Source organism: Cetorhinus maximus, chromosome 10, assembly GCF_964194155.1.
Source record: "Cetorhinus maximus chromosome 10, sCetMax3.hap1.1, whole genome shotgun sequence".
In the NCBI taxonomy this organism is placed as follows: domain Eukaryota; kingdom Metazoa; phylum Chordata; class Chondrichthyes; order Lamniformes; family Cetorhinidae; genus Cetorhinus; species Cetorhinus maximus.
This window is the reverse complement of record NC_135888.1, coordinates 134,183,501-134,211,359: the sequence shown is the minus strand read 5'-3', so window position 1 is coordinate 134,211,359 and position 27,859 is coordinate 134,183,501. Positions and strand designations below refer to the sequence as shown.

The 27,859-nt window shown below is 42.5% G+C and overlaps 1 protein-coding gene across 1 annotated transcript; it reads right to left on the bottom strand.

Annotated features, from left to right (window-relative positions):
• Positions 1–2,936: 2,936 nt before the first annotated feature.
• Positions 2,937–27,659, bottom strand: zmat2 (zinc finger, matrin-type 2). The gene is made up of 6 exons (XM_078551198.1): positions 27,531–27,659; positions 22,572–22,665; positions 18,167–18,290; positions 15,590–15,663; positions 7,671–7,816; positions 2,937–4,850 (listed from the first exon to the last, which is right to left on the bottom strand). The coding sequence occupies exons 1-6, from the start codon at positions 27,546–27,548 to the stop codon at positions 4,707–4,709; spliced, it is 600 nt and encodes a 199-aa protein (XP_078407324.1). The 5' UTR covers positions 27,549–27,659; the 3' UTR covers positions 2,937–4,706.
• Positions 27,660–27,859: the final 200 nt, after the last annotated feature.

Below are 27,859 nucleotides of genomic sequence, written 5' to 3'. Positions count from 1 at the left end.
TGCTGCTGAAACCCTGAACCATGTGTAGATACCTCTAGACTTGACTGTCCCAATGACCTCCTAGCCAGCATCCCATTTTCAACTCTGGATAAACTTGACCTAATCCAAAACTCTAGTGCCCAAACACTAACACGTACCTATTCACTCATCACCTACACTGACCTACATTTGCCCCTGGTCTAGCAATGCCTAGATTTTAAAATTCACTTTCTTGTTTTGGAATATTTCCATGGTCTCACTTTATCAACCTTCAGCTGCCTGGGCCCTAGATTCCAGATTGCCCTCCCTAAACCTCGAGATAAAAACAAAAAGCTAAAAGCTACTGCGGATGCTGGAAATCCAAAACAAAAACAGAATTACCTGGAAAAACTCAGCAGGTCTGGCAGCATCGGTGGAGAATAAATCAGTTAACGTTTTGAGCCTTCACGACCCTTCGGCAGAACTGAAGCATAGTTAGGAGAAAGGAGAAATCCCTAAACCTCTCCCACTTCTCTCTTCCCTTTTAAGTCACTTCCTGAAACCTAACTATTTGACTTAGCTTTGGTCGCCAGTACTAATACCTCCTTTTGTAGCTTGATGTCAAATTATCAAATTTGATAATTGCTCCTGTGAAGCACCTTGGGACATTTATGATGTTAACGGTGTTTTATGTTGTGCCATTGGGATGTCCGACACGCAATAATTTTTTTCCTCCTCTTCCTCTAGGTGATATTTCAATATCGCTTGGATCTCTAATTGGAACTGACACATTACAATTCACATTGCTGTAGGTCATAAACCATGACCTTTTGATTGCAATGTGAGTGAATGCTCCTCCCGCTGTACGAGCTGGGCCTTTTGGCTGCTCATGTTCTTGTAGATAACTAATGGAATCATCAAATGGAGCAGTCAAATCAGGATATGCGTCCTTGCCCAAGTCAAAAATAATGGCCTCTTCAACTTTTCTTCCCTGAGCCCTGGAACTATGCTTTATACACAGTTCCTTAAACCTGCAGCCTTGGTGTGCTGAAATCAAGATTCGTCATATGTATTTGGATAGAGTACATGACTAGTAATCCAGAGACCTGGGTAAACAATAATGTGAATGGGAGTTTAAATCTCACCATGGACTCATTTTGGCAGGAAGAATGAAGACATATAAATGAAATTGTACAATATTAAAGGCAATGTAGGAAGAGGGAGCAGTGTTGTACATACACAAATCTTTGAAGATGAGAGAAAGTTGAGATGGCAGTTAAATAGCAAGACTGGATCCTTGGCTTTATAAAGAGAGACAGTGTATAAAGACAGCAATAAATGCTGGCCTCACCAGCGACATTCATATCCAAAGAAAGAATAATAAAAAAGTAAATTATGCTGAAGTGTTTTCAAACACTGGTTAGGTCCCAGCTGGCATATTGGAGCCAATTCCAGACACCACACTTTAGTGAATGTGTCAAGACCATGAGAGGATGCAGAGATTTACTAGAATGGTATCAGGGATGAAAGACTTCAGTTACATGGAGAGGCTAGAGGAACTGTTTTGTTTTGCTTAGAACAGAAGAGAGAATAAAGGCTGAAGAGTTAATAGATGCTCTCTGCTCTTGGTACTTATTTTTGTTGCTTAAGAGTTGCTGTGGAACAGATGTGGTCACAATAGGAGAGAATGAGATGAAGAAGCCTCTTATAAGTCTGTAGCTGGTGGAGAAGTTTTCCCCACTGTTCTAGTCTGACCAGAGGCCACGCTGTCATTTGTGCTGATAATTAGCTGTGTGTCTTAAAGTCTGCTGCTGCAGTCATTAGCCCAGAGGTCTGCTCTCTTTCCAGCAGAGTTGCAGGTTACATAATTATTATTCAGCCACAGTATACACCAGCCTGATCATTTTCTTATAGTGAAGACCATATTGTGAAGGGATATTTTTCCCAAAATCTCATTTTTTCTAGTTATCAGCAACATACCAACAAATTCTACATTTGATATTTTCAACTATAAATACTTTGACTATTAATCTCATTAAAATTATATTGTTATAATATATACACATTTGCAATTAAAGTAATACTTATTATTCCTGGGTTGCAGGTTATGCAATTAAGACGGGCATTTATTGTTCATCTTGCTGTTCTTGACAAGGTGGTGGTCAGCCACCTTCTTGAACCACTGCAATCCATGTGAAGAATCTCCCACAGTGTTGTTACAGAGAGCGCTACAGGACTTTGACCAATGCCAAGGAAGGAGCGGCAACGTAATTCTAAGTTGAAATGGTGTATAACATGGGAGAGGAACTTTGGAGTTAATGGTGTTCCCACACACCTATTGCCCTTTGAGATGGTAGAAGCCAGTGGCTTACGAGGTGCTCAAGTTGAAACAAATTTACATTACAGTAAACAAACTATGCTAGACAATGGATCAGGGATGAGGAAGGTCATGCAGCCAGTTGGGTTCATCCATCCAGAGAAACCCCCTGGAAGTTTTCCCAATCACAGATCCAACTGTTTCTTTTACCTGTTGATACCTGGGTTCTGGGACTCACCAGCATCTTACCTAGCTAGCTCGGTAAGCCGAGCATGAGACTCAAGATCAAAATGAAGAATTCGAGGAGATTTTGCTGTGTACAAATTGGCAGCTCTGTATCCTGCATCGCCACACCAACTGCAGCCAATGAACTTGTTTGTTGAACTATCAATCCTTTAGGAAGTTCTGAAAGACACTATAGAAAGAGGGTGCATTTATTAGTGCCTTTCACAGCCACATGACACCCCAAAGTACTTTACAGCCAATGAGGTACTTCTGAAGTGTAGTCACTGCAGGACATATGTAAAGGCAAATCTTTCATTGAGATGACAGTACCAGAAAGTCAGAAGGGGAAGGTCAGATTTTCAATAGGACAAGAAAGAATCAAGTTGCTTTTCCTTCTCTTCAAGGGAGGAACATTATATTAAAAAAAACTCAAAAATTCTGGTTCGTCTTTAATTTAAAAAATGGGTCACAGACACCAAGCTCTTTTAATGGAGATCATACACAGTAAGAAAAAAAAAAGCTTTTGCATTTGAAGTATCGACCGGAAGAGAAAAACTAAAGCACAAGTAGAAACTTCAGAGCACAGCACACACAACACACCAAGGAAATCCAAAATAGGAACATCTCACTGCATTTTAACTGTTCTTCAGATACAAATCATTCACCATTTTCATTTTCTAATCAAGTTAATACATAAATTAGCTTGGTAGGCTGAATAACCTCAGGGCAACACATCACTTCTCAAATGATTTGGACACTGTACAGCATACAGTTTTTAGAAATCTTCAAGTTCCCTCCACAATCCAGTAACAAGGAAATAAACATTTACCCCCTGCGCATCTTATACTGCTTTTACAGTGAACCATCGTCCCAATCAATGATTCGTTTGAAGATCATTCTCAAGAACATGGGAAAGCTGTACCTGGGTAATAGGTCACACAAGTCTAAAATAACTGAAAAAAACAGAGGAGTAAGAAGTTTTTTTTTAAAAACACAGCAAGTTGCATGATCTGGAATGCACTGCCCAATAGGATAGTGAAAGCAGATTCAATAGTACTTTTCAAAAGGCAATTGGATACATACAAGAAAAAAAGCAATATAGGGAAAAGAGCATTATCAGATTCAATTCAGAGCACGGATGCCCGCAAGTTGAGGAGGATTGGGAATCCATTTTGATTTCTTTCAATCTGCATGCAACCCAGAGTTCTGGGAGTCAATTGGCTCCAATTGAGATTGGCTAACTTAATGGGCAGGCTTTCAAATCCGCTATTTGCTGGTCAAGTCACTACCCCACGGGCGGGTGCTCGCAGACATTTACCCATCGAGTTACAAGGAGGAGCTTGTCAATGTTAGAAAAGAGATGGAAATGCTAGCATGTTCAAAATTTACAAAGGTTGCAAATGTCAGAAAACAACAGACCACAATGAGTTCAAGAGGCTAAGAAAACCTCTTGCAGTTAAAAAGGGCTTTACAACTTCTTTCTTGTAGCTTGATGTTTGAACCTCCACCTCATAGAAACAGACTGCAACTTTCTATTAACTGAATTATTTGAGCGCTTGGATTGCTTCAGATCATCAGCTGATCAATCTTAAGGTGTTCAATAAAGGATTTATACCATTCAAGTGGATCAAAAATGGAGGGAATTGAATAAAAACAAATCATTTGTAACTTCCCACCCTTCAAGAGTTGCTGATTTCCGTGTCAGGGTATTGCACTGTGAAGGTCAGGAGCCCTTCAGCAAGTGGCCATTTCTCATGTGGCAGCATACCTTCAGGCACATGAGGCTGCGCAGACTTGCATACTTTCTGCATGGATCACTATGAAATAATCAGTGGGAACCCTGCCTGATTTCCCCCTTCCTAACCCAAGTGGTGCTGAGCCCAACTGCAGCACCCAAAACATTGTCCAGACTGTGATCATCCAAATCAGTACAAATCGGGAACCGAATAGGGGCCATTCTTTGCCTGTGGATTACCTGTTCACAGAACCTTCTGAATGCATCTGAAACTTCTCCGTGAAAAGGGTCTTGGAGGAAGGGGTACTTATAACTTTTAACAGAATAATCCTTTATTAGTAAACACATCTTCATTCACGCTGTGCATAATCCCACTCAGTTGGGGTGCAGATTTGGGGGGAGAACTAAAAAGGGGCAAGGGGAAAAAGAAGAGTCAATAAAAGGACGTCCTGTTCAGTCTGGTGATGACGGTCAGCTGCTCTTCTTTGATGAACCAAAGCCAGAAAATCCCATCACTGCCGCCATCTCATCGTCCTCCTCGAATGTCAGCTCCTCCTCTGCTTTCCGCTTCTTCTCCTTCAGTTTCTCTTTCCGGTAAGCCTTAGCTTTCTCTTCCTGCAACAACAACAGCTTGCATTTATATACCACCCATAAAATTGCAAAATGCTCCCAAGGCATTCCACAGGAGCACAATCGGATTAACATTTGGCACTGAGCAACATAAGGACATTAGGGCAGGTGATCTGGTCAGAAAGGTAGGTTTTAAGGAGTATATTAAAAGAGGAGTGAGAGAGATGGAAAGGCACAGTGGTTTAGGGAAGAGAATACCAGAGTTCCATGCACAGCCGCCAACAGTGCAGCGATAAAATCAGGCCGACACAAGAGACCAGGACTGGAGAGGCGCAGAAATCAGAAGAGGGTTATAGGGCTAGAGGAGAAGATAAGGAGTGGCAAGGCCATGGACTGATCTGAAAACAAGAATTTTAAACTTCTCCATCATTAAACACAGGCAGAAATAAATTAAACAAAGCAAGATTCCTGGGATGGCGGGACTGACATATGAGGAGAGATTGAGTCAGTTAGGATTATATTCGCTGGAGTTCAGAAGAATGAGGGAGGGATCTCATAGAAACCTATAAAATTCTAACAGGACTAGACAGGGTAGATGCAGGAAGGATGTTCCCGATAGTGGGGGAGTCCAGAACCAGGGGTCACAGTCTGAGGATATGGGGTCGACCATTTAGGACTGAGTTGAGGAGAAATTTCTTCACCCAGAGAGTGGTGAGCCTGTGGAATTTGTTACCACAGAAAGTGGTTGAGACCAAAACATTGTATGCTTTCAAGGAGTTAGATATAGCTCTTGGGGCGAAAGGGATCAAAGGGTATGGGGAGAAAGCGGGAGCAGGCTACTGAGTTGCTTGATCAGCCATGATCATAATGAATGGCGGAGCAGGCTCGAAGGGCCGAATGGCCTACTCCTGCTCCTAGTTTCTATGTAAGAAAAGTGGAGAATCATAATGAAAGATTCAACAGACAAGGGTAGGGATGCTGGTAAATGGATTTTATCCAATGTTTCAGGAATGACATTAGGATCACTGATTTATGGTCAGGTTCAGTCAAGCACCGGTTTTATTACTTGAAATTGCAGGGCTTTTACCAGTTTTTGTTTGAGTTTGGGTGATGGGGTGGGGGCGTGGCAGGGGCAGGTAAATTAAATTCGTGACTGCATCCATGGATCTGTGAAAAACACAAATCCAATGTCTGAAAGGCACTGGTGGATCAAGTTTAGTTTTACGATAATCTGACAAGCTCTCAATTATTTTCTCAGCCCACAAAATAAGCAAATTTAATCAAAACCAATTTCACAGCTCATCATCATCCCACCACTGCTAATTGCACAAGTGAAGAGAAACAAATTTTGTCTCCTTTTGCCTCTGCATTTGGCGAAGCCAGGCTTTTCCATGCAAGATTTGCTTCACTGGATCTTGGTGCCAAGCAGAGCAAAGTCCTACAATTTGTCAACTTAAATAAAGTCAATAACAATCTCTAAGAAGACCTTCAGAGCTTCAATACAATGTACCAAATTTTCTGCTCTGCCCCCTACCTCCCCAGAACATACACACACTTGTAAATATTATCTGTAATCCTCTCTCGTCAAAACTGATCATGTAAGAGTTGAAGTTAATTATGGCAGGAGTTGGAGTTTGTGGGGGCGGAGGGCAGGCTGAGAGTGCTAACAAATTTACTCTGGTTTTGGTTTTGCCAGATACCTTCTGGACTCAGCGCAGGAGAAACAGCATTTACAGTCCAAATAAAACCATCAAGTTAGCATCAGGAAAAAATATTCCCTTAGAATGTTGACGCACATCATGCAAAATAGAGAATCATTTTGCAGTTTATATCATGCCTTGGGGACATTTCTCTTGAATTTTCTATTGGACTTATTAGCGATCTTCTATTTATGGGCCCTAGCTGTGGTCTTGCCTGCCAAGTGAAAGAAGAGATGAAGTTTGGAAGAGATGGATTTAAAAAGGAAAAGCTGCAAAATGCCAGAAACCATAAAAAGAAACAGAAACCGCTGGAAATATACAGCAGGTGTGTCAGTGACTGGAAAGGGAAAGACAGACGAGCACTTCAAGTTTTGTCAAAACATTAACCCAAATTTTCTTTCACAGTTGATGTAATGGCTGCGTATTCTCTGTGTTTAAAGCTGTAGTCCTTTCTTACTAGGCTCCAATTCACTGCTGGTACATTTTTATCCTCACCGACCCATTGTGGGGAATTCAGTCTCACTGGGATCAGCCCAGTCACCACTCTTCCAAAGTGCCAAGTAAGCTATTCCAGTGTGGGAGCTATCACAATAAATCCAAATAGTGCACTTTCAGCAGGGCTCGCTGGATGACAAGCAGACTGTGACAGTTTCCTCACTGAGCAAGATTAGTCAACTCAGCACAGAGCAGGGATCAAAGCCAAGACCTTGCTGGAATCTAGAGCTTCACTCAGCACTGGACGTTTAGCTGGAGCTTGAGAGAGCTTCAATAAAACTATTGAGCGTCAAAAAAACTTCTCATCAAAAGAACAGTTAAGATTCAGTTTGAGTCACCAAGAATGGGAATAAAACTAAAGAACTTGCATTTGTATAGCATCTTTCACATCCTCAGAACAACCCAAAAGCACTTTACGGTCAAATAACTACTTGTTTTGAAGTGTATTCACTGCTGAAATGCAGGAAACATGGCAACCAATTTGTACACGGCAAGCTCCCCCAAGCAGCAATGAGGTAACGATCACATTCTTTTTTTCCCCCCAGAAGTGATTTTTTTTTGAGGGACAGCTTTCTCTATTCATATGGCAACATGATGTAAAATAACCACACAATTAAGCACCCAAGATAAACGTAACCGAGCTGCCCTTGTTCCCCACTACGAGTCTTACCTCCTCCCGGAGTTCCTTCATGCGTTCCTCAAAATCGTACTCCTTTTGCTTTTCCTCAATTTTCTTTTTATTGATCTCGAAACGTTTCTTTACTTGGTCCAACGTTGAGCGTTCCACCTTCATTGACATCCCCAGATTCCGTTGGTCTGCCGAGCAAAAATAGTGTCGTCAAACTGGGGCTGATAGCAGAACTCATTGGCCCACAGGTACCCTTCGCAAGTGCAGAAGTCACACGTTATGGGACCAACAAGAATACATATTTGTACCCAACTCGCAATCAGCCTTGCATTCAGTCTGACACTGCAAATCAGGAAGGTAATCTTAATCTTGGGGTGCAGAGGGATACAACGCCGGTTCACCAAAATGATAATGGGCTTAAATGGTAAATAATGAGGCCAGCTTGCATAAACTTGGCTTGTATTTCCTAGAGTATAAATGGTTGAGGACTGATCTAATGGGGGTGTTTAAAGTGATAAAGTGGTTCAACAGGACAGGAAAGAGAGAATATATTCCCCTGGTGTGAGCGTCCAAAAACAAGAGGGTACAATCGTAAGCTTAGAGCTTGGCCATTTGTGATGTCAAGAAGCAATTCTTCATACAGAAAGCCAGTGAAAATCTGGATCACTCTCCTCCAAAACTTTTTTGAGGCTTAAATTGAAATTTCAAAATGAGATTGAAAGATTGTTGTTAGGCCAGGTGTCAAGGGTTACAGAACCAAGGTGGTTAAATGGAGTTATGACATAGATCAGCCTAGATCTAACGGAACGATGGAACTGCTGTTTCTCTCTCACTGTAAATGACCATGCTGTTTCTCTTTCATTCTCATCTTGATAGGGAGAGTGTGAGAGAAACAGCGTGGTCATTTACAGCGAGAATGAGAGGGGAATGGAGCCTTTAACAGTGAGAGTGAAAGAAGAGTGAGAGACCATTAAAGGACATGAGAGAGAAAAGAGCGCAGAGAGCAGCTGATTGGTGAGTATTTCTAGTCTTTAAAGTAACGTTAGGTCTTTAGTTTGTATTTTGATCTCTAGTCTCTTTTTCTCAAAGATATCTTGTTAAGTATAAGGTCGATACTGGTCTGTATAAAAAATAATAAAAGTGTAAAGAGTGGGGATACTAGAGTAATTAATAAATAAATTGAATAAAATAAAATTACGATAGCAGGACGGGTGGTGCGTTGCTGCTGCAGCATGTGGGAGCTGCTGGACACCAAGGCGATCCAGAGCGAACACATCTGTATCATTTGTTTGCAGTTTGCGGAACTTCAGATCCGAGTTAAGGAGCTGGAGCCCGAGCTGCAGACATTGCGCCACTTCAGGGAGGGGGAAAAGTTACCTGGACACTTTGCTGCAGGGGGCGGTCACACTCCTCTGATTAGGTAATTCAAATTTTGTCTGTGATCAAGGACAGGAGGGTATGACTGCAGGTGAAGCAGGTTTGGGGACGCAGAGGGTAGGGTTCGAGGAACCTCGGCCCCTGCAACTGTCCAACAGTTACACATTGGGTAATGTGTAATCAGGCAGGTATAATAAATGATCTCAGAGTAAAGGATCCCCCAGGAAACAGTGACCATAATATGGTAGAATTTGGCATTCAGTTTGAAGGTGAGAAACTTGGGTCGGAAACAAATGTGCTAAATTTAAATAAGTAATTACAATGGAATGAGGGCAGAGTTGGCTGGAGTGGACTGGGAAAGCAATTTAGCAGAAAGGATAGTTGATGAACAATGGCAGATGTTTGAGAAAATAGTTCATCACTCTCAACAAAGATATAACCCAGTGAGGAAGAAGGATTCAAGGAAGGAGGTAAACCAACCATGGTTAACCAAGGAAGTTAAGGACAGTATCAAATTGAAAGAAAAAACATACAATGTGGCAAAGATTAGTGGTAAGCCAGAAGATTGGGAAAGTTTTAAAAACCAACAAAAGATGACCAAAAAAATAAAGAGGGAGAAAATAAACTTTGAGGGTAAATTAGCAAGTAATATAAAATGGACAGTAAGAGCTTCTTTAAATATATAAAAAGGAAGAGAGGCGCCAAAGTGGACATAGGCTCCTTAGAGAATGAGGCTGAGGAAATAATAATGGGGAACCAGGAAATGGCAGAGGAGTTGAATAAATACTTTGCTTCAGTCTTCACAGTAGAAGATACTAATAGCATTCCAAAAATACTAAATAACCAAAGGGTAAAAGTGGGGGAGGAAATAAATACAATAACTATCAGTAGGAAAACTAATGGGGCTAAAGGCCAATAAGTCCCCTGGACCTGATGAGTTGCATCCTAGGATATTAAAGGAAGTAGCTACAGAGATAGTGGATGCACTGCTAGTAATCTTCCAAGAGTTCTTAGGTTCTGGGAGAATTCCAGAGGATTGAAGAACAGCCAATGTAACACCCTTATTCAAAAAGGGAGACAAAAAACAGGTAACTGTAGCCCAGTTAGCTTAACATCTGTCATTGGGAGAATGTTGGAGTCTATTATAAATGATGTAATAGCAGAGCATTTAGAATTACATAATCTAATCAAGCAGAGGGAGCATGGCTTCATTAAGGGGAAATAATACCTAACAAATTTATTGGAATTCTTTGAGGAGGTAACAAGCAGGACAGATAAAGGGGAACCAGTAGACGTAATATATTTGGATTTCCAAAAGGCGTTCAATAAGGTACCACACATAAGGCTACTTAATAAGATAAGAGCCCATAGTGTTGGGGGTAGTATATTAGCATGGATAGAGGATTGCTAGCTAATAGAAGACAGAGAGTTGGGATAAGGCGGGTGTTTTCAGGATGGCAACCTGTAACTAGTGGAGTGTCACAGGGATCAGCACTGGAGCCTCAATTATTTACAATATATAATACTGACTTAGATGAGGAAGTGAATGTACTATCGCCAAGTTTGCAGATGACGCAAAAATAGGTAGGAAGGCAAGTGATGAGGATGACACAAGGCGTCTACAGAGGGATATAAACAGGTTAAGTGAGTGGGCAAAAACTTGGCAGAAGGAATATAACGTGGGAAAATGTGAGGTTATGCACTTTGGCAGGAAGAATAGAGGATCTGAATATTATTCAAATGGTGAAAGCAGCAGAAGGCTGCAGCACAGAGGGATTTGGGAGTCCTTGTGCATGAATCACAAAAAGCTAACATACAAGTTCTACAGAAAATAGGGAAGGCAAATGGAACATTGGCCTTTATTTCAAAGGGAATGGAGTATAAAAATAGGGAAGTCTTGCTAAAGCTATACAAGGCACTAGTTAGACCACACCTAGAATACTGTGAACAATTTCAGTCCCTTGTCTAAGGAAAGGTATACTGGCGTTGGAGGCAGTCCGGAGAAGGTTCACTAGGTTGATCCCGGGTATGGAGAGGTTTTCTTATGAGAGGTTGAGTAGGTTGGGCCTGTACTCATTAGAATTTAGAAGAATGAGAGGCAACTTTATTGAAACATAAAAGATTCTTAGGGGCTTGACAGGGTAGATGATGAGAGTTGTTTCCCCTTGGGGGAGAGTCTAGGACCAGAGGGCATAATCTCAGAGTAAGGGAGCGCCCATTTAAAACAGAGATGAGGAGGAATTTCATCTCTCAGAGAGTAAACAATTTATGGAATTCTTTACCACTGAGTGCTGTAGAGGCTGGGTCGTTAAGTATATTCAAGGCTGAGATAGACAGATCTTCAATCAATAAGGGAATCAAGGGTTATGCGGAAAGGGCAGGAAAGTGGAGTTGAGGATTATCAGATCAGCCATGATCTCATTGAATGGCAGGGCAGGCTCGATGCACCAAATGGCCTATTTCTGCTCCTAAGTCTTATGGTCTTATCTGTCCCTTCATCAAAGTCATTTAAATAAATTGCAAAAAGCCAAGGCCCCAGCACTGATCCCTGTGGCACACCACTCGTTACATCCCACCAACCAGTTAAGGGCCCATTTATGGCTATCCTGTTTCCTGTTAGCTAGCCAATCTTCTATCTATGCCAACTTGTTGACCCCTATACCATGAGTTTTTATTTTCCGCAATAATCTTTGATGTGGCACCTTATCAAATGCCTTCTGGAAATCTAATTACAGTACAGCCATCAGTTCCCCTTCATTCACAGCACATATGACTTCTTCAAAGAACTCTGATCTTTTTGATCACTTTATAGATGAAAAAGAGATCATCGTAATACAGACATCAAACCCTCCAAATCCTACATCAATCCATAACCAGGCAACTGGTGGTAACTGGTGATTTTGGGCCATCACCTGTGCAAGTGGCGTAAGGGTCATGTATTCACCCAGAAATTGTTACAACCTGGAATGCGCTGCCTGAAAGGTTGCTGGGAGCAGATTCATGCAAACGAGGAGGAATAGGCCACCCGGCCCTTCAAGCCTGCTCCGCTATTCAATAAGATCATGGCTGATCTGATTGCAACCTCCTGCCTACTCCCGATAACCTTTCACCCCCTTGTTATTCAAGAATCTATCTAGATCCGCCTTAAAAATATTCAAAGATCCTCCTTCCATTGCCTTTTGACGAAGAAAGTTCCAAAGACTCATGACCCTCTAAGAGAAAAAAATTTCCCTTCAATACCAACTTTCAAAAAAGGAACTGTATAAATCCTGGGAAAGGGAAATATTTGCTGGACTGTGGGACAAAGAGCAGGAGGAATGGCTCTAACCAGGTAGCTCTTTCAAAGAGCCTGCACAGGAGGGATGGGCAACATGGCCTCCTTGAATGCTGCATCATTCTCTAAAATAGATGGCACGAATTTCTAGTCCCTGGTGCCATTTGTGCAATGTCGGTTCAGCTGCAGTGAACATAAAAGAAAAGGCACTGGCTTACTCTTTGACTTAAATTAAAGGAAATATAAATCGATATAAAACTTGGTTCAGAGATTTCAATATTTCTATCGAGCCTCCCAGGATTTTTTTTAATCCCATCTCTTATCAGTTTAATTAAAATGCCTGCTGATGCTATTAAACAAATGCCTAATAGGAAAAACACTGATTAAATGACAGTGTCCACTGAAGGGTGGCGGGGAGGTGATGGGGGAGATGGAAACTTGTATAAAACCCTTAACAAAAACCACCAAAGTTTGTCAATTAAATGAAAGTACAGTCTAATTTACATGAGATCCCATATTTCTTTCATGAACTGGAACACACCACACTAATGCTCAGCTTAGAGTAAAGTGTCCCAGGTGCCAATATAAAAACACCATCACAAGCACACAGGATTTGGATCAGAATCTCCATTCACCTCCTATCCCACTGTGATTGCCAGTAAACTCCGTGTCTGACTAGAATGGGATGTTCAGGCCCAGGATTGTATCTTGGCTCTTCAGGAATGTGCTTTTTGAACATTGTGGAGTTTTAATTCTGCTTCTAATCAGCACTGAACTGGATCCAATTTCCACTGTGAACAAGCAGCCAATTCTATGAAGTAAATAAGCTGTCTTTAATAGCCTACACTGTCAGCATGACAAAACACTCCAGCTTAACAGTGGACATGAGCCATTTTATCTCCTGGAATTATGCCAAGCCATTAGGTTTCTTTTGACTTTTCAATGTAGAAATCTAAAAAACAATATATATCAAGGCAAGTGCCATTTCAACTGAATCATATGGGGTGTTCTATGTTTATTTTGGGGTAAAATAACTTGGGATCACTAGGTTCTCTGAATCAGACTACAGAACAGTGTGAACTACCATCTCGAGTTAATATGCTCTCTGCCTTCCTTTGATGGGCCAGTGCTCAAAGGTCCTGGCTGGTGTAACACTAAATCCATACAGACCAATGTGTCCAACTATGTTTATTGGTGCCTTTAAAAGTTAGCCAATTTCAGCATAGCAACGAACTAGAATTGGCCTTAATGCCGGCACAATGTGATGATGGTGAGAGTCAAGGAGAAATAGGTAATAATCAGCTAGGATTCACTCTCCCAGCTGGACAATACCCATGGCTCATCAAAGTGAAGGCAGCATCAGGGTTGTTTGTGTTATCTACCCCATCCTTCCCCACAACCAAAGATCAAATATTTTGCTGCTTAAATTCATACATGAAGAATCGCTCCTAGCTCCAGGAATGGGAGGGTGATATCCACTATACCACACTACAGGGGAGGAGGAGAGGGTAAAAATCGCAAGAAAGAAAAAAGCAGCTTCAAAATAAAATCTTCTATCCTCAATGAGCTGGAATCCTTCCAGATGAAAATTACATGAAATTCTCTCTTCAGCAATAGCACCATTCAGCCCAATTACATTCCCTCACAGTATCTGCAAGTAACGTATCTCCCCTTTAAATCCTGAGTGGCCTGAATCTCCTCAGTAGCAACTCCCGTTCATCTTATATCCAGGGCAACATCTCTCCTATACATTCCAGTCCTCTATTGCTGCCTCCCCACATGCTCGCAAGCTTTCTCATCCTCAGAAATACGGTGATCTGCACCTCTCATTCTTCTCAAATCATAGCAACCCCCATCCCTGCCTCTCCCATCGCCACAGTCCCCGTCCTGCCTCTGCCATGCAAGGTGCATCTTGTATATACACCATAGACAGGAGAAGACACTGGAGAAAATGGTTCATCTCATTCCTTCCTTGAGAAGGCAAGTAAATGAAATGAAATTGATTACAACTGCACCAATGTTTTTAAACTATAACATATAGATATATATAATTATATAACTAATCAGTTAATAGTGAACATATCAGATCAATTCATCTGAATTATACCTGTCTCTCAAACACGTTTAATACAAGCTGTTTAAAAAAAGCAAAGCGTGTTTTAGTACAACTGCAACATATCGAGTGAGAAGTCATTGTCTAATAACTGTTTTAACACTATCTGTTCGTGCTGCCTTTAACCATATCTCAATCACTTCTTCATCACCCTTGAGTTTCTCTTTATTAACTACAGCAACAATCAGGTCAAATGGATGAGGGCCAGGGTGATGCCTTCCTCTCCCATTATCATGATGCCCATCCTGTTTCTCCCATCAGGGTGACATCTCCCCCTGCCCTGCGTCTCCCATCACCACAGCCATTCTCCGCCTCTCCCATCATTTTGACACCTCCATTTCTTCTATCACCGGGACACATTTGCCATCTCTCTCATCGCTGAGACCTCCAATAAAAGAGTTCTCTCTTAATTGTAAGAATAAAGTGCCATTTTATTTCAGCGTACCCACAACCTCTCCTGGTTGGCAATCTGAATAAGTATCACTGAACAGGCACAGCTCAAAGTTCTGATGGACTTTGTAAAGTCATGAGGTAGGGCTCTCACCAGAATTTTATTGAACAGCACTGTCCTTCTACACATTTGTTGTACCTAGTGATAGATTCTAAGCTTTATAACACCAGGGTGAAGTACTGCATATTCTAGATGTCATTTCTGGTAGAAGAGATGGTAGCAACTTGAGTCATAGAACCAAAGATCATACAGCACAGGAGGCAGCTATTCGGTTCATCCTGCCTACACTGGCTCTAGTGAAAGAGCTATCTAATTAATCGCATTCCCCTGCCTTTTCCCTGTAGCCCTGCAAAATTTTCCTTTTCCCTTTCAAATCCCTTTTGAAAGTTGCTATTGAATCCCTTTCCTCAGCCCTTTCAGATAGTGCATTCCAGATTGTAACAATTCGTCACATGAAAAATCTCTCATCTCGCCTCCAGTTCTTTTACCAATTACCTTAAATCTGCTTCCTCTGGTTACTGACCCTTCTGCTGAATTAAGAGCATTGTGCAATGTTGAAATACTTTTTCCCTATACTGTATTGTCACCAATATATCAAACAGACCCAGTGACAGCCCTCCATAATAAATAATATTCTGTACAATTGTGCAGTGACCAGGTTACATCTAATTGTGTTTTGTTAGAGAACGCGTTACCTACATCTACACTGCTGTCATCCGCCACCCTTTCCCGTACTATTCACTTACGTTTTTTGCCATTGATGTGATCCAGGAAATTGATGGAATCCTTCACTACACAGTCACAAACATTGCAGTAATATCTGTCAAGAGGAACCATACACAAAATAAGTTAATAAGACAGGAGACAGTGGAAAAAAAAAAGTCACTTTTGTCAAGTAGCTCAGTTATATTGTTTTGTGATCCATAGAGACAGAAAGAGGCCATTCAGCCCCTTAAGCCTGTTCTGTAACTCATGGCAGATCTGTACTCGCCTTGGCACCATATCCCTTTAAGCACTTGGCTAGCAAAAATCTACTGATCTCATTTAAAATGATTAATTGCACTAGCATCTACTGCTTTTTGTGGGAGCAAGTTCCACACTTCTAACTTTGTATGAACAATAGCTTCATTTATATAGCACTTTAATGTAATAAAATGTGCTAAGGTGCTCCACAGGAGCATTATAGAGTTAAGTATGACACTGAGTCACGAGGAGATATTAGGCCCAATGACCAAAAGTTTGGTCAAAGGGGCAGATTTTAAGGAGTAAAAGAGGAATGCGAGGTAGAGAGGCAATGAGGTTTAGAGAGGGAATTCCAAAGCTTGGGACAGGCCACCGATGGTGGTGCAATTCAAATCAGGGATGCACAAGAGGCCAGGATTAGAGGAGCACACATATCTCGGAGGCTTGTGGGGCTGAAGAAATGTTTCCTAGCTGCTCTCTGGTTTTAAAGTTATGCCTGTCCCATCTGCTAGACTCCCCATACCAGCAGAAAAAGTTCCTATCTAACTACCCTATCATTTTGTTTCAATACCCAAATAAGTTCAAATCACCCTTAACCTTCAACATTCCGGGGAATGCTATCCTAGGTTATGTAATTCATCGTCATAATTCAGCCTCTGCAGCACAACTAACATTCTGGTGAATCAACACTGTACTCCTTCTAAGGCCAATAGATCTTAAGGTACAGTGTCAAGAACAGCATACTGTACTCAACTGTGGACTGACCAGGACTTTACATATCTGTAGCAAAACTTCCTACCCTTTATATTTTAGCCCTCTAGCTCATAAAAGCTAACATTCATTAGCCTGTTTCTATTTTGCATCCAATTACTAAATCTTAGTGATCTGTGTACATAAATCCCGAAATCTCAACTAGATCGCCACTGTTTCTAGCTCTTCAACATTTACAAAATATTCAGATTTATCCTTTTTGGCTTCAAATAGATGGCCTCACACTTAGCTGTGTTGAAATCCATCTGCCACAGTTTTGCCCACTTACTTAATCTATCAATGCCCCTTTGTAATCATCAAAAATCCTTAGACAGCACCTTCCAAACGCACGACCACTACAACCTAGAACAAGGGCAGCAGACACACGGGAACACCACCATTTGGAAGTTCCCCTCCAATTCACTCACCACCCTGACTTAAAAATATATTGCCATTCCTTCACTGTCGCCGGGTCAAAATCCTAGAGCTCCCTTCCTAACAGCACCGTGGTGTACCTACACCACATGGACTGCAGCGGTTCAAGAAGGCAGCTCACCACCACCTTCTCAAGGACAACTAGGGATGGGCAACAAATGCTGGCCCAGCCAGTGAAGCCTACATCCCACGAATGAATAATAAAAAAAAGTCTTGTGTTCGCACCTGCACTACTTAATATGCCATCGACAAACTTGGATATTATGGTTCTCTGTTGAATTACCTAAATGAATAATAAATATAGTGAATAGTTGAGGATCTAGCGTAGATCCTCATGGGACATGACTTGCCACATGAGTATATACCCATTATCTCTACTTTTGTCTTTTATCACCTAATCAGTATCCTAACCAGGGAAATAATTTGCCTCCTATTCCATGAGCTTTAACTTTAGCCAACAGTCTCTTATGTGGAACTTTACCAAATGCCTTCTGGATATAAACACCTAATTCCCCTATCTACTACTTTAATTAGTTCCTCAAAAATCCAATTAGGTTCAACAGACACGACCTATCTTTCACAAATCCAGTTTAGCTCTCAAATTTCTCTAAGGGTTTAAGCCACACTGTCCGTATTTATAGATTTCAATAACTTCCCCACAACTCATGTTAGACGAACAGGCCTATAATTTCCGGTTACACTCTCACCTTTCTTACATAATGGAGCTATATCTCCACTACAACTATAGCGCAAGACTCATGTTCAGTCTATTCTGTAATGCGATAAATGAGGCAAACGATGCATTTAATAAAACTTATTGAGGTTTTATCAGAATAAAATAAAATTAGAATGTCTCTGCATTGGGAACATGAACCCACAACTTTCAAACTCAAAGGCAAGAGTGACATCCACTGAACCACATGAAATACAGGACTAATTTATCCTAATTCCCAATCTACAAATTCTATCCCCAAAAAGACAAGGAACACCACGGGTCAGTCAGCACCAAGTCCTAGATGCGAAGAATAATCACTGGGTTGAGGTAGTAGGAAGGGGCGGACAGGCTGGTTCTGATAGAACAGTGACCTTTCCACCCTGCCCCACCTCTCCAAGAGACAGTATCTGCAGAGGAGGAAAGAGAAAAGAAGAAATGGAGAGTGAAACACAGCACTCACCCTCCCATTTCAGACTGGGGTGTTGTCTTTGTGATGACTATGGTTTTTCCCAATTTTGATTCCAAATCCACTTTATAATCTCTGTGACGTAGGAGCTCACGTTTGATTGGTACTGGAGGCTTTGCTGAAAAAGAAACAGAAAGCATTCGGATGGTGGAACTAGCTACCGGTTACTTCAAAACACCTCCTGCATAAAATCGATCAGATCGGTCATTGTTCCCTTTGCAGGCACAGAAAGTTGCACCTCCCATTGTACCTTCCTCTGCAAATTTCTTAGCACCATAAAACTAAATTAGGCGATTGTCAAGAAGCACACACATTTCTTTATTCAAAGTTATTCTTTGAATTGTCGGTCAACTCATTCTCGTATAGAAACATTTCAGCAACTCTCATAATGCTGGAAATCTGAAATCAGAACAAAAGATTAGGTAATTGCACAAGTCACTCAACTTCCAAGAAAATAGGCTAGCGTTTCAAGGCAGGAAGGTCAGCATGACAGCCACAGTTTTGATGATTGGCCACAATCATTCAGCACAGAAGCAGACCATTAGGCCCATCATGCTTGTGCTGGCTCTTTTGAAGTGCTATCCAGTCAGTCCCATTCCCCTGCTCTTTCTCCTGTTATTTTTTTTCCATTTCAAGTTTATATCCAATTCACTTTTGAGAATTTTTATATCTGCTTCCATCACCCTTTCAGGTGGCACATTCCAGATTTCTGCAACTCATTGCGTAAAAAACGTTCTCCTCCTTCCCACCCAAGACACAGTGAAAGAGAAGGTAGTTGAGACACTGAATGTGTTAAAAATTCACAAACAGGAGCTATTAGAAACACTGCTATACTTAAAATTTATACATCACCAGGAGCTGATCGGATGCATCCGAGCTGAGAGAAGTGAGAGGGGAAATTGCAGAGATATTGGTCATAATCTTCCAATTCTGCTCAGATACAGAGGTGATGCCAGAGGACTGGAGAATTACAAATATTTCACTCTTATTCAAAGGGGTGCAAGGATAAACCCAGCAACCACAAGCCAGTTGGTTAAACCTCAGTGGTGGGAAAGCATTAAGGGATGATGAAATTAACAAGACTTCAGTTACGTAGCTAGATTGGAGAAGTTGGGGCTGTTCTCCTTAGAGAAGATAAGGTGGACAAGTGATGACAGAGGTGTCCAAAAGTGAGAGGCCTGGACTGAGTAGATAGAGACGCTGCTCCCATTGGCAGAAGGACCAAGGAAGAAAATATATTTTAGGCAAAGAGTGGTTAGGATCTGGAATGCACTGCATCCGAGTGGTGGAAGCAGATACAATTGGAGTTTTCCAAAAGGAAGCTGAACAATTATCTTAAGAGAAGAAACTTGCAGGGCTATGCAGACAGTCGAGGCAGTGGGACTAGCTGAGTTGCTCTTTCAGAGAGCCAGCATGAACACGAAAGGTCAAATGGGCTCCTCCTGTGCTGTAACCATCCCTCTCCTGGTTCTTTTCCCAATCACTTTATAATCTGTGTCCTCTAGTTACAGGCCCTTCTCCTACTGGAAATAGTTTCTCCTGATCAGCTCCATCAAAACCCCTCAATTTTGAACACCTCTACTAAATCTCTCCTTAACTTTCTCTGCTCAATGGAGAACAATAGCAACTTCTCCAGTCTCACCACATAACTGAAGTCCTCCATGCCTGGACACCATTCTAGTAAATCTCCTTTGCACATTCTCCAAGGTCTTGAAATCCTTCCCAAGTGTCCAATCCAATCTGGAATAGATTCTAAAGCAAATTGGGCCCACATCCTAGATGCAATCCTGATCCCGATTTTAATCACTCCATAGTTGGTGGCTGTATTTTCAGCTACCAAGGTCCTAAACTCTGGAATTCCATCCCTAAACCAGTCTGCATTTTTACCTCTCTCTCCTCTAAGTAACCCCTTAAAACTTACTTTTGACAGAGCTTTTGGGCACCAGTCCTAATATTTCCTTATGCTTCTTGGTGTCAAATGCAGTTTGATCACACTCCTGTGAAACAACTCTTCCTAGGTTTGAGTTTTTTGATGAGATGACACAGAGGGTTGATGAGGGTAATGATGTAGTGTACGTGGACCTCCAAAAGGCATTTGATAAAGTACTGCACAGCAGATTTGTGAACTCAGTTAAAGCTTATGGAAGAAAAGGGACAGTAGCAACATGCACATGAAATTGGCTGAGTGTCCAGAAACCGACAGTAGTGAACGGCTGTTTTTTGGACTGGAGAAAGGTTTGTATTAGTGTTCCCCAGGAATTGGTATTGGGACCTCTGCTCTTCCTGATATATATCGATGACCTAGACCTTGATGCATAGGGCACAATTTCAAAATTTGCAGATGACACACAACTTGGAAGCATTGTGGACTGTGAGGAGAATAGTATAGAACTGCAAATGGACATAGGTTGGTGGAAGGGGCAGCCAAGTGGCAGATCAAATTTAATATGCGGAATTGTGAAGTAATTCATTTTGGTAGGGAGAATACAGGGAGACACTATAAAATAAAGGGTACAATTCTAAAGGGGCTGTAGGAGGAGAGCAACCTGGGTACATATGTGCACAAATCACTGAAGGTGCAAGGACAGGTTGACAGCATGGTTAATAAAGCATATGGCATCGTGGACTTTATAACTAGGGGCAAAGAGTACAAAAGCAAGGAAATTATGCTAACTTGTGTAGAACACTGGTTCCACCTCAACAGGCGTACCCAGTTCTGGCATCACACTTTAGGAAGGGTGTAAAGGCATTAGAGAGGGTGCAGAAAATATTCAAGTTTCATGAGAATGGTTCCAAGGATGACATTACATAGAACTCAACACAGGCTAGGGAGGAAATTGGTGTTTCTCTTGCTCAGAAAGGCTCCCTGGGTAAACTCACTGAGGGGTTGGAGGACTAACTTTAGGTGGAGCTAGTGGCATAGTGGTAATGTCACTGGACTAGTAATCCAGAGGCCCAGGGGTTCAAATCTCACCATGGCAGTTGATGGGTATTTAAATTCAATTAATAAATCTGGAATTGAAAGCTAGTCTCAGTATTGGTGACCATGAAACTATCATCGATTGTCATAAATACCTACCTGGTTTACTAAGGTCCTCTAGGGAAGGAAACCTGCCATCCTCAACTGGTCTGGCCTACATGTGGCTCCTAACCCACAGCATTGTGGTTGACTCTTAACTGCCCTCTGAAATGGTCTGGCAAACCACCCAGTCCAAGGGCAAATAGGGATGGACAACAAATGCTGGCCTTGCCAGTGACACTCACATCCCAGGAAAGAATAGATTTTTTAAAAATCTCCTTTTCTGGTTACTAAGCAGCCTTTCAGATCTGATGGTCAGAATGTCCATGGACTGTTGGAAATTGATAACAGTGCAGTCAAACTCCAGGATTATGTTCGAAGAGCTGTCTCCATGAAGCAGCATGATTTTTATAGTTTAATAGCAGCAATGCTACAAAATAATCCAAGCTTCTATAAAATTTGGATGACGAACATCACACTGAGGTTGCAGACGAGCTGCAGTGGATATGTAGGATGGGGCAAGACACATGAGCATGACTTACCATAACAGATCTCCTGGCTGGTAGGAGTAGCTACCAGCAGCTGCATTACACTAAAAAAAACTTGAAAGCAGAACATCTAACATCACTAAGACAAAAAAAAAAGCTAAAATACATCAGAATTAATTTTTATTTTACAAATTAAAACCTGATGCCATCAAAACATACACATAGACACACAAAATTTACAGCACAGAAAATGCATTCTATGTAACATCATCCTTGGAACCATTCTCTTGAATCTTTTCTACATCCTCTATAATGCCTTTACATCCTTCCAAAAGCATGGTGCTGGAGCTGGATACTTCAGTTGAGGCAGAACCAGTGTTCTATACAAGTTATCATAACTTCCTTGCTTTTGTGCTCTTTGCCCCTAATTATAAAGTCCATCATGTATGTGCCAGTTGTAAAAGAGTTATCCAGCCTAATCCCACTTTCCAGCTCTTGGTATTTCACATACATATCCAATGTTTTAAATGCGATGAGGGTTTCTGTCTCTCTACCACCCTTGCAAGCAGTGTGTTCCAAACCTCCATACACTCAATAAAAAAGACCCTCAACTCCTGTCTTTCTACCAACTACCTGTGGTGCCCCACTTCAAATGGACTCCTACTAAACATGGGAAATATATTGCCAAACTTCCTGTGTACTTCTGACACATCAGCATTAGGTGTACATTTTAGGTGACAAGAGTTGCTTCACACTCTGCCCAATTAAATTTTACCAACAAGCATGAGCCCATTCTAAAATAAAAGGGTTAATGTCAAAGGTAAAATGGCACCAATCGGAAAATCCAGGCTGCTGTCTTTCAAGGGAAAGACCGTTCCGAACACTGACTCACCATCTCGCTTCTCTCTTTCTTCTTGCAACCGCTTCTGCGCCAATTTCTCGTACTCATCCTTGTCCCACTTCTTGCGGAAGTCCATGTTTTTTGTCTGCAAGGCATGGAGAAGAGAGTTAATAATAGAAACTGGGGGGAAAAAAAACACTCAGATCAAAACAGTCAAACAGGCAGCTTATGGCCCCCCAGAAACTAATTGTGCCCCCACAAGTGTGCATGAGAGTTTGAGTAGAAGGCAAAGAAAGACTTGGATTTTTATAGTGCCTTTCACAATGTCAGGACATCTTGAAGCACCTTACAACCAATTAAGTACTTTTGAAGTGTGGTCACTGTTCGACTGTAGGAAACACTTGAGCCACTTTACTCAAGATATCACAGGCAGCAAGGTGATAATGACCAGATAATCTGTTTTTAGTGATGTTGGATGAGGGATAAATATTGGCCTCAAGACACTGAAGAGAACTCCCTCATCTTTTTTGCATGATGCCATTTTATATCCGCCCAAGAGGTTTAACACCTTATCTGCAATTGCACTTCTGACAGTGCAGCACTCTCCCAGTGCTACACTGGGAAGTGAGAGTATGGATTATGGTTTCAAGAACCTGAAGAGGGGCTTGAACCCACAATCTTCTGACTCAGAGGTGAGAGTGCCACCCATTGAGCTACAACTGGCACAAGAACAAAGAAATTAATCTCATTCAGAAGAATGGTGGCAATGTTGGAAATATCAAATTTCATCATTACACTCTCACTCAATGAGTTGAGGACTCTTAAGGTTAGATAAAAAACATGAAAAAGTATGTTTTCCCCTTCAACATTGAGTTTTCATTCCCCGTTTCCAGATGACACCCCCAGAGCTGCCATAAATAAACATGTCCTTTGTTACACCCACGGGTTATGCACGTGTCTTGTACTGCTTAACGTCTAATTAAACATGTTTAAGGTGGTGGGATGGGGTGCCAATCAAGAGGGCTGCTTTTAACTTGACAATTCCAAAATTCAACTGCAAAGTTGCATTCTTGAATTTTAGAATACTCCTCACACAATCTCTGAGCTTCCATGAACAATGTCTCTGGGTTCTCCTATAAAGATCTCCAAGGCAGACTAAATCACTGATTTCAGGGCATAAAGTCTGCAAATTGCCAAGTTGTTTGTCCACCCCGAGACTGATACTTATTGAATTCTGAATTCAAGGCCTCAGCTTTAAAACATTTGACTGAGAAGTGGGGTGGGAGGAAAGCAAAATCTCAACATGACGTCCCTTTAAATGATCTTTTTCTTCCAATTAATGCAATGAGCGCAATATATATTTATGGATAAACCTGAACATTCCTGTCATTCCAAAACAAACTCCAAAGGCTAAATTATGAGGATACTTTTTTTTATTCATTCACGGGATGTGGGCTTCGCTGGCTGGGCCAGCATTTATTGCCCATCCCTAATTGCCCTTGAGAGGGTGGTGGCGAGCTGCCTTCTTGAATCGCTGCAGTCCTTGTGATGTAGATGCACCCACAGTGCTGTTAGGGAGTTCCAGGATTTTGACCCAGCGACAGTAAAGAGATGGTGATATATTTTCAAGTCAGGATGGTGAGTGACTTGGAAGGGAACTTCCAGGTGGTGGTGTTCCCATGTGTCTGCTGCCCTTGTCCTTCTAGGTGGTAGTGGTTGTGGGTTTGGAAGGTGCTGTCGTAGGAGCCTTGGTGAATTCCTGCAGTGCATCTTATAGATGGTACACACTGCTGCTACTGTGCGTCAGTGGTGGAGGCAGTGAATGTTTGCGGATGTGGTGCCAATCAAGCGGGCTGCTTTGTCCTAGACAGTGTCAAGCTTCTTTTGAATGTTGTGGGAGCTGCACTCATCTGGGCAAGTGAGGAGTATTCCATCACACTCCTGACTTGTGCCTTGTAGATGGTGGACAGGCATTGTAACTTGGGTTACAAGTTGCACGATTCCTAGACTCTGACCTGCTCTTGTAGCCACAGTATTTATAAGGCTAGTCCAGTTCAGTTTCTGGTCAATGATAACCCCCAAGATGTTGATAGTGGGGGATTCAGTGATGGTAATGTCATTGAATATCAAGGGGCGATGGTTGGATTCTCTCTTGTTGGAGATGCTCATTGCCTGACACTTGTGTGGCGCGAATGTTACTTGCTACTTGTCAGCCCAAGCCTTGATATTGTACAGGTCTTGCTGCATTTGGACATGGACTGCTTCAGTGTCTGACCAGTCACGTATGGTGAACATCGGGCAATCATCAGCGAACATACCCACTTCTGACTTTATGATGGGACGAAGGTCATTGATGAAGCAGCTGATGATGGTTGGGCCTAGGACACTACCCTGAGGAATTCCTGCGGTGATGTCCTGGAGCTGAGATGACTGACCTCCAACAACCACAATCATCTTCCTTTGTGCTGGGTATGACTCCAACCAGTGGAGAATTTTCTCCCTGATTCTCATTGACTCCAGTTTTGCAAGGGCTCCTTGATGCCACACTTGGTCAAATTTGGCCTTGCTATCAAGGGCAGTCACTTTCATCTCACCTCAGGGGTTCAGCTCTTTTGTCCATGTTTGAACCAAGGCTATGAGGTCAGGAGCTGAGTGGCCCTAGTAGAACCCAAACTGGGTATCAGTGAGCAGGTTATTGTGAAGCAAGTGCCGCTTAATAGCTCTGTTGATGACCCCTTCCATTACTTTACTGATGATGGAGAGTAGACTGATGGGGCGGTAATTGGCCGGGTTGTATTTGTCCTGCTTTTTGTGTACAGGACATACCTGGGCAAATTTCCACATAGCCGGGTAGATGCCAGTGTTGTAGCTGTGCTGGAACAAGTTGGTTAGGGGCGCGGCAAGTTCTGGAGCGCAAGCCTTCAGTACTATTACTGGAATATTGTCAGGGCCTATTGTCAGGGTATAAACTAGGGTTGTATTTCATGTAATTTAGAAAATTGAGGAATAATTTGACCAAGTTGTCAAGATATTAAGATAGGGTAGATACAGAGAAACTATTTCTGCTGCCAGAGAATCTAAAACTAGGGCACAGTATCAAAAAATTAGAGCCAGGCCTTTGAAATTAGGAAACACTTCCCACACACAAAGGGTGGTAGAAGTTTGGAACACTCTTCCACAAACAGCATTCTAGATACTAGATCCTGGATCAATTTTAAAACTGAGATCGATAGATTTGGTAATGAAAGGTATTAACGGATATGGAACAAAGGCAGGTATGTAGCGTTAGGTCACAAATCAGCCATGACCTCATCAAACAGACAGAATAGATTCAAGGGGCTAAACAGCCTCCACCTGTTCTTATGTTCAAATTCCACTTGTTTTTGAACTAACATCAGTGCTCGCTTTCGGATATGCCTATATCACCTCAAAGTAAAATTTCTGTTGCAAGTATCATTTATTTGCAGGTTAACATGAGTAATTTTGGTCTTTTATTTCCGTAGCAATTGAGGGTTCCTCTCTTGTGGAATCTTGCTATACGCAGCTCAGCTGCCATATCTGCCTACGCAACAGGTATTTGGTTGGCTGAGAAATGCGATGGATCATCCAGAGGACGTGACTGGAGTTATGCAAATATAAGTTTGTCCCATCTTCCTTTTATAAACGTGTGCAATCAATAAGAACACGAGATTCATTTCAATTACACAAATAATTTAAAAGGAAATATTCAATTCTTTCCCTGTTGATAACACAGTAAGTATTTACAGCACAGAAACAGGTCCTTCAGCCAAATGGTTTAAGTCAGTGCTTTATACTCCACACGAGCCTCTTCCCACAATATCAACATATCCTCTACTCCTTTCTTCGTCAGGTACTTGTCTAACTTCCCCTTAAATGTATCTGTACTACATGCTTCAACCAGTCCCTGGGATAGCAAGCTCCACATCCTCACCACTCTCTGGGTTAAGAAGTTCCTCCTGAATTCCCTATTGGATTTTTGGCCCAGAGGTGGAAGCATCCACAATGTCTATCAAAACTTTCCCAATCTTAAAGATCAGGCCACCCCTCAGACTCCTCTAGAGCCCAGACAGTTCAAACTTTCATGACATTCCACAAAGAAAATTAATGGTGGTCCTTTTCCATTTATCTTATGCACCATACTCATCCCCAAATCTGATTTATTTCCCTCCCCATTTATTGACCCAATCCTGTTAATATCTCCTATCTCTCCCGTTATTGACCCCCCCAATCTCACCAATTATCACCCCAAATCTTTCCATTTTCGCCCCCACTCGTCTCTCCAGCCACCAACACTTCCCTCTCTCTCTTCCCCCCAACACTTCCCTCTCTCTCTTCCCCCCAACACTTCCCTCTCTCTCTTCCCCCCCCCAACACTTCCCTCTCTCTCTTCCCCCCAACACTTCCCCCTCTCTCTCCCCCAACACTTCCCCCTCGCTCTCTCCCCCAACACTTCCCCCTCTCTCTCCCCCAACACTTCCCTCTCTCTCTCTCTCCCAACACTTCCCTCTCTCTCTCTCTCCCCCAACACTTCCCCCTCGCTCTCTCCCCCAACACTTCCCTCTCGCTCTCTCCCCCAACACTTCCCCCTCTCTCTCCCCCAACACTTCCCTCTCTCTCTCTCTCCCAACACTTCCCCCTCTCTCTCTCTCCCCCAACACTTTCCTCTCTCTCTCTCTCCCCCAACACTTCCCTCTCTCTCTCTCTCCCCCAACACTTCCCTCTCTCTCTCTTCCCCCCAACACTTCCCCCTCTCTCTCTCTCCCCCCAACATTTCCCCCCCCCCTCTCTCTCTATCTCTCTCTCTCCCCCCCCCCCCCCCACCCCCGGATCTCCAGCCGGCTGATGTTTGTTTATTCCGGGGTAGTTGTTGACTGAGGCCGGGACTCTGTTATACGGCAGCCCGAGGCTTCCAGTCGGCAGGCCCCAAAGCCCCGGTCCCCCAGCCGCCAGTTACTCGCAGCAAACGGGGGCAGCAACCCCCGGACTCACCCCGCTCCCCGACGCCATCCTGACTCCGTTCCTCCCGCCGCTCGGCCGCAAAACTGTCGCCCGGAGCCGGCCTGACTGCCGTAAACCGAGGGGACCTCCAGCGCCAATGACAGCCCGGGGGAGACAAGAGCTTCCCGATAACCAGGAGGCCCTTTTGAGAACCACAGCGCTCCCTATAGGAGTGGAGGAACCAGCTCCTGTGTCGAAAGATCCTGAAGAGTTAGCTCTGTTTTTTCTCCCCATAGGTGCTGCCTGACCTGCTGAGTATTTACCACATTTTGGGTTTTTATTTCAGATTTCCAGCATCCACAGTATTTTGCTCTAATATG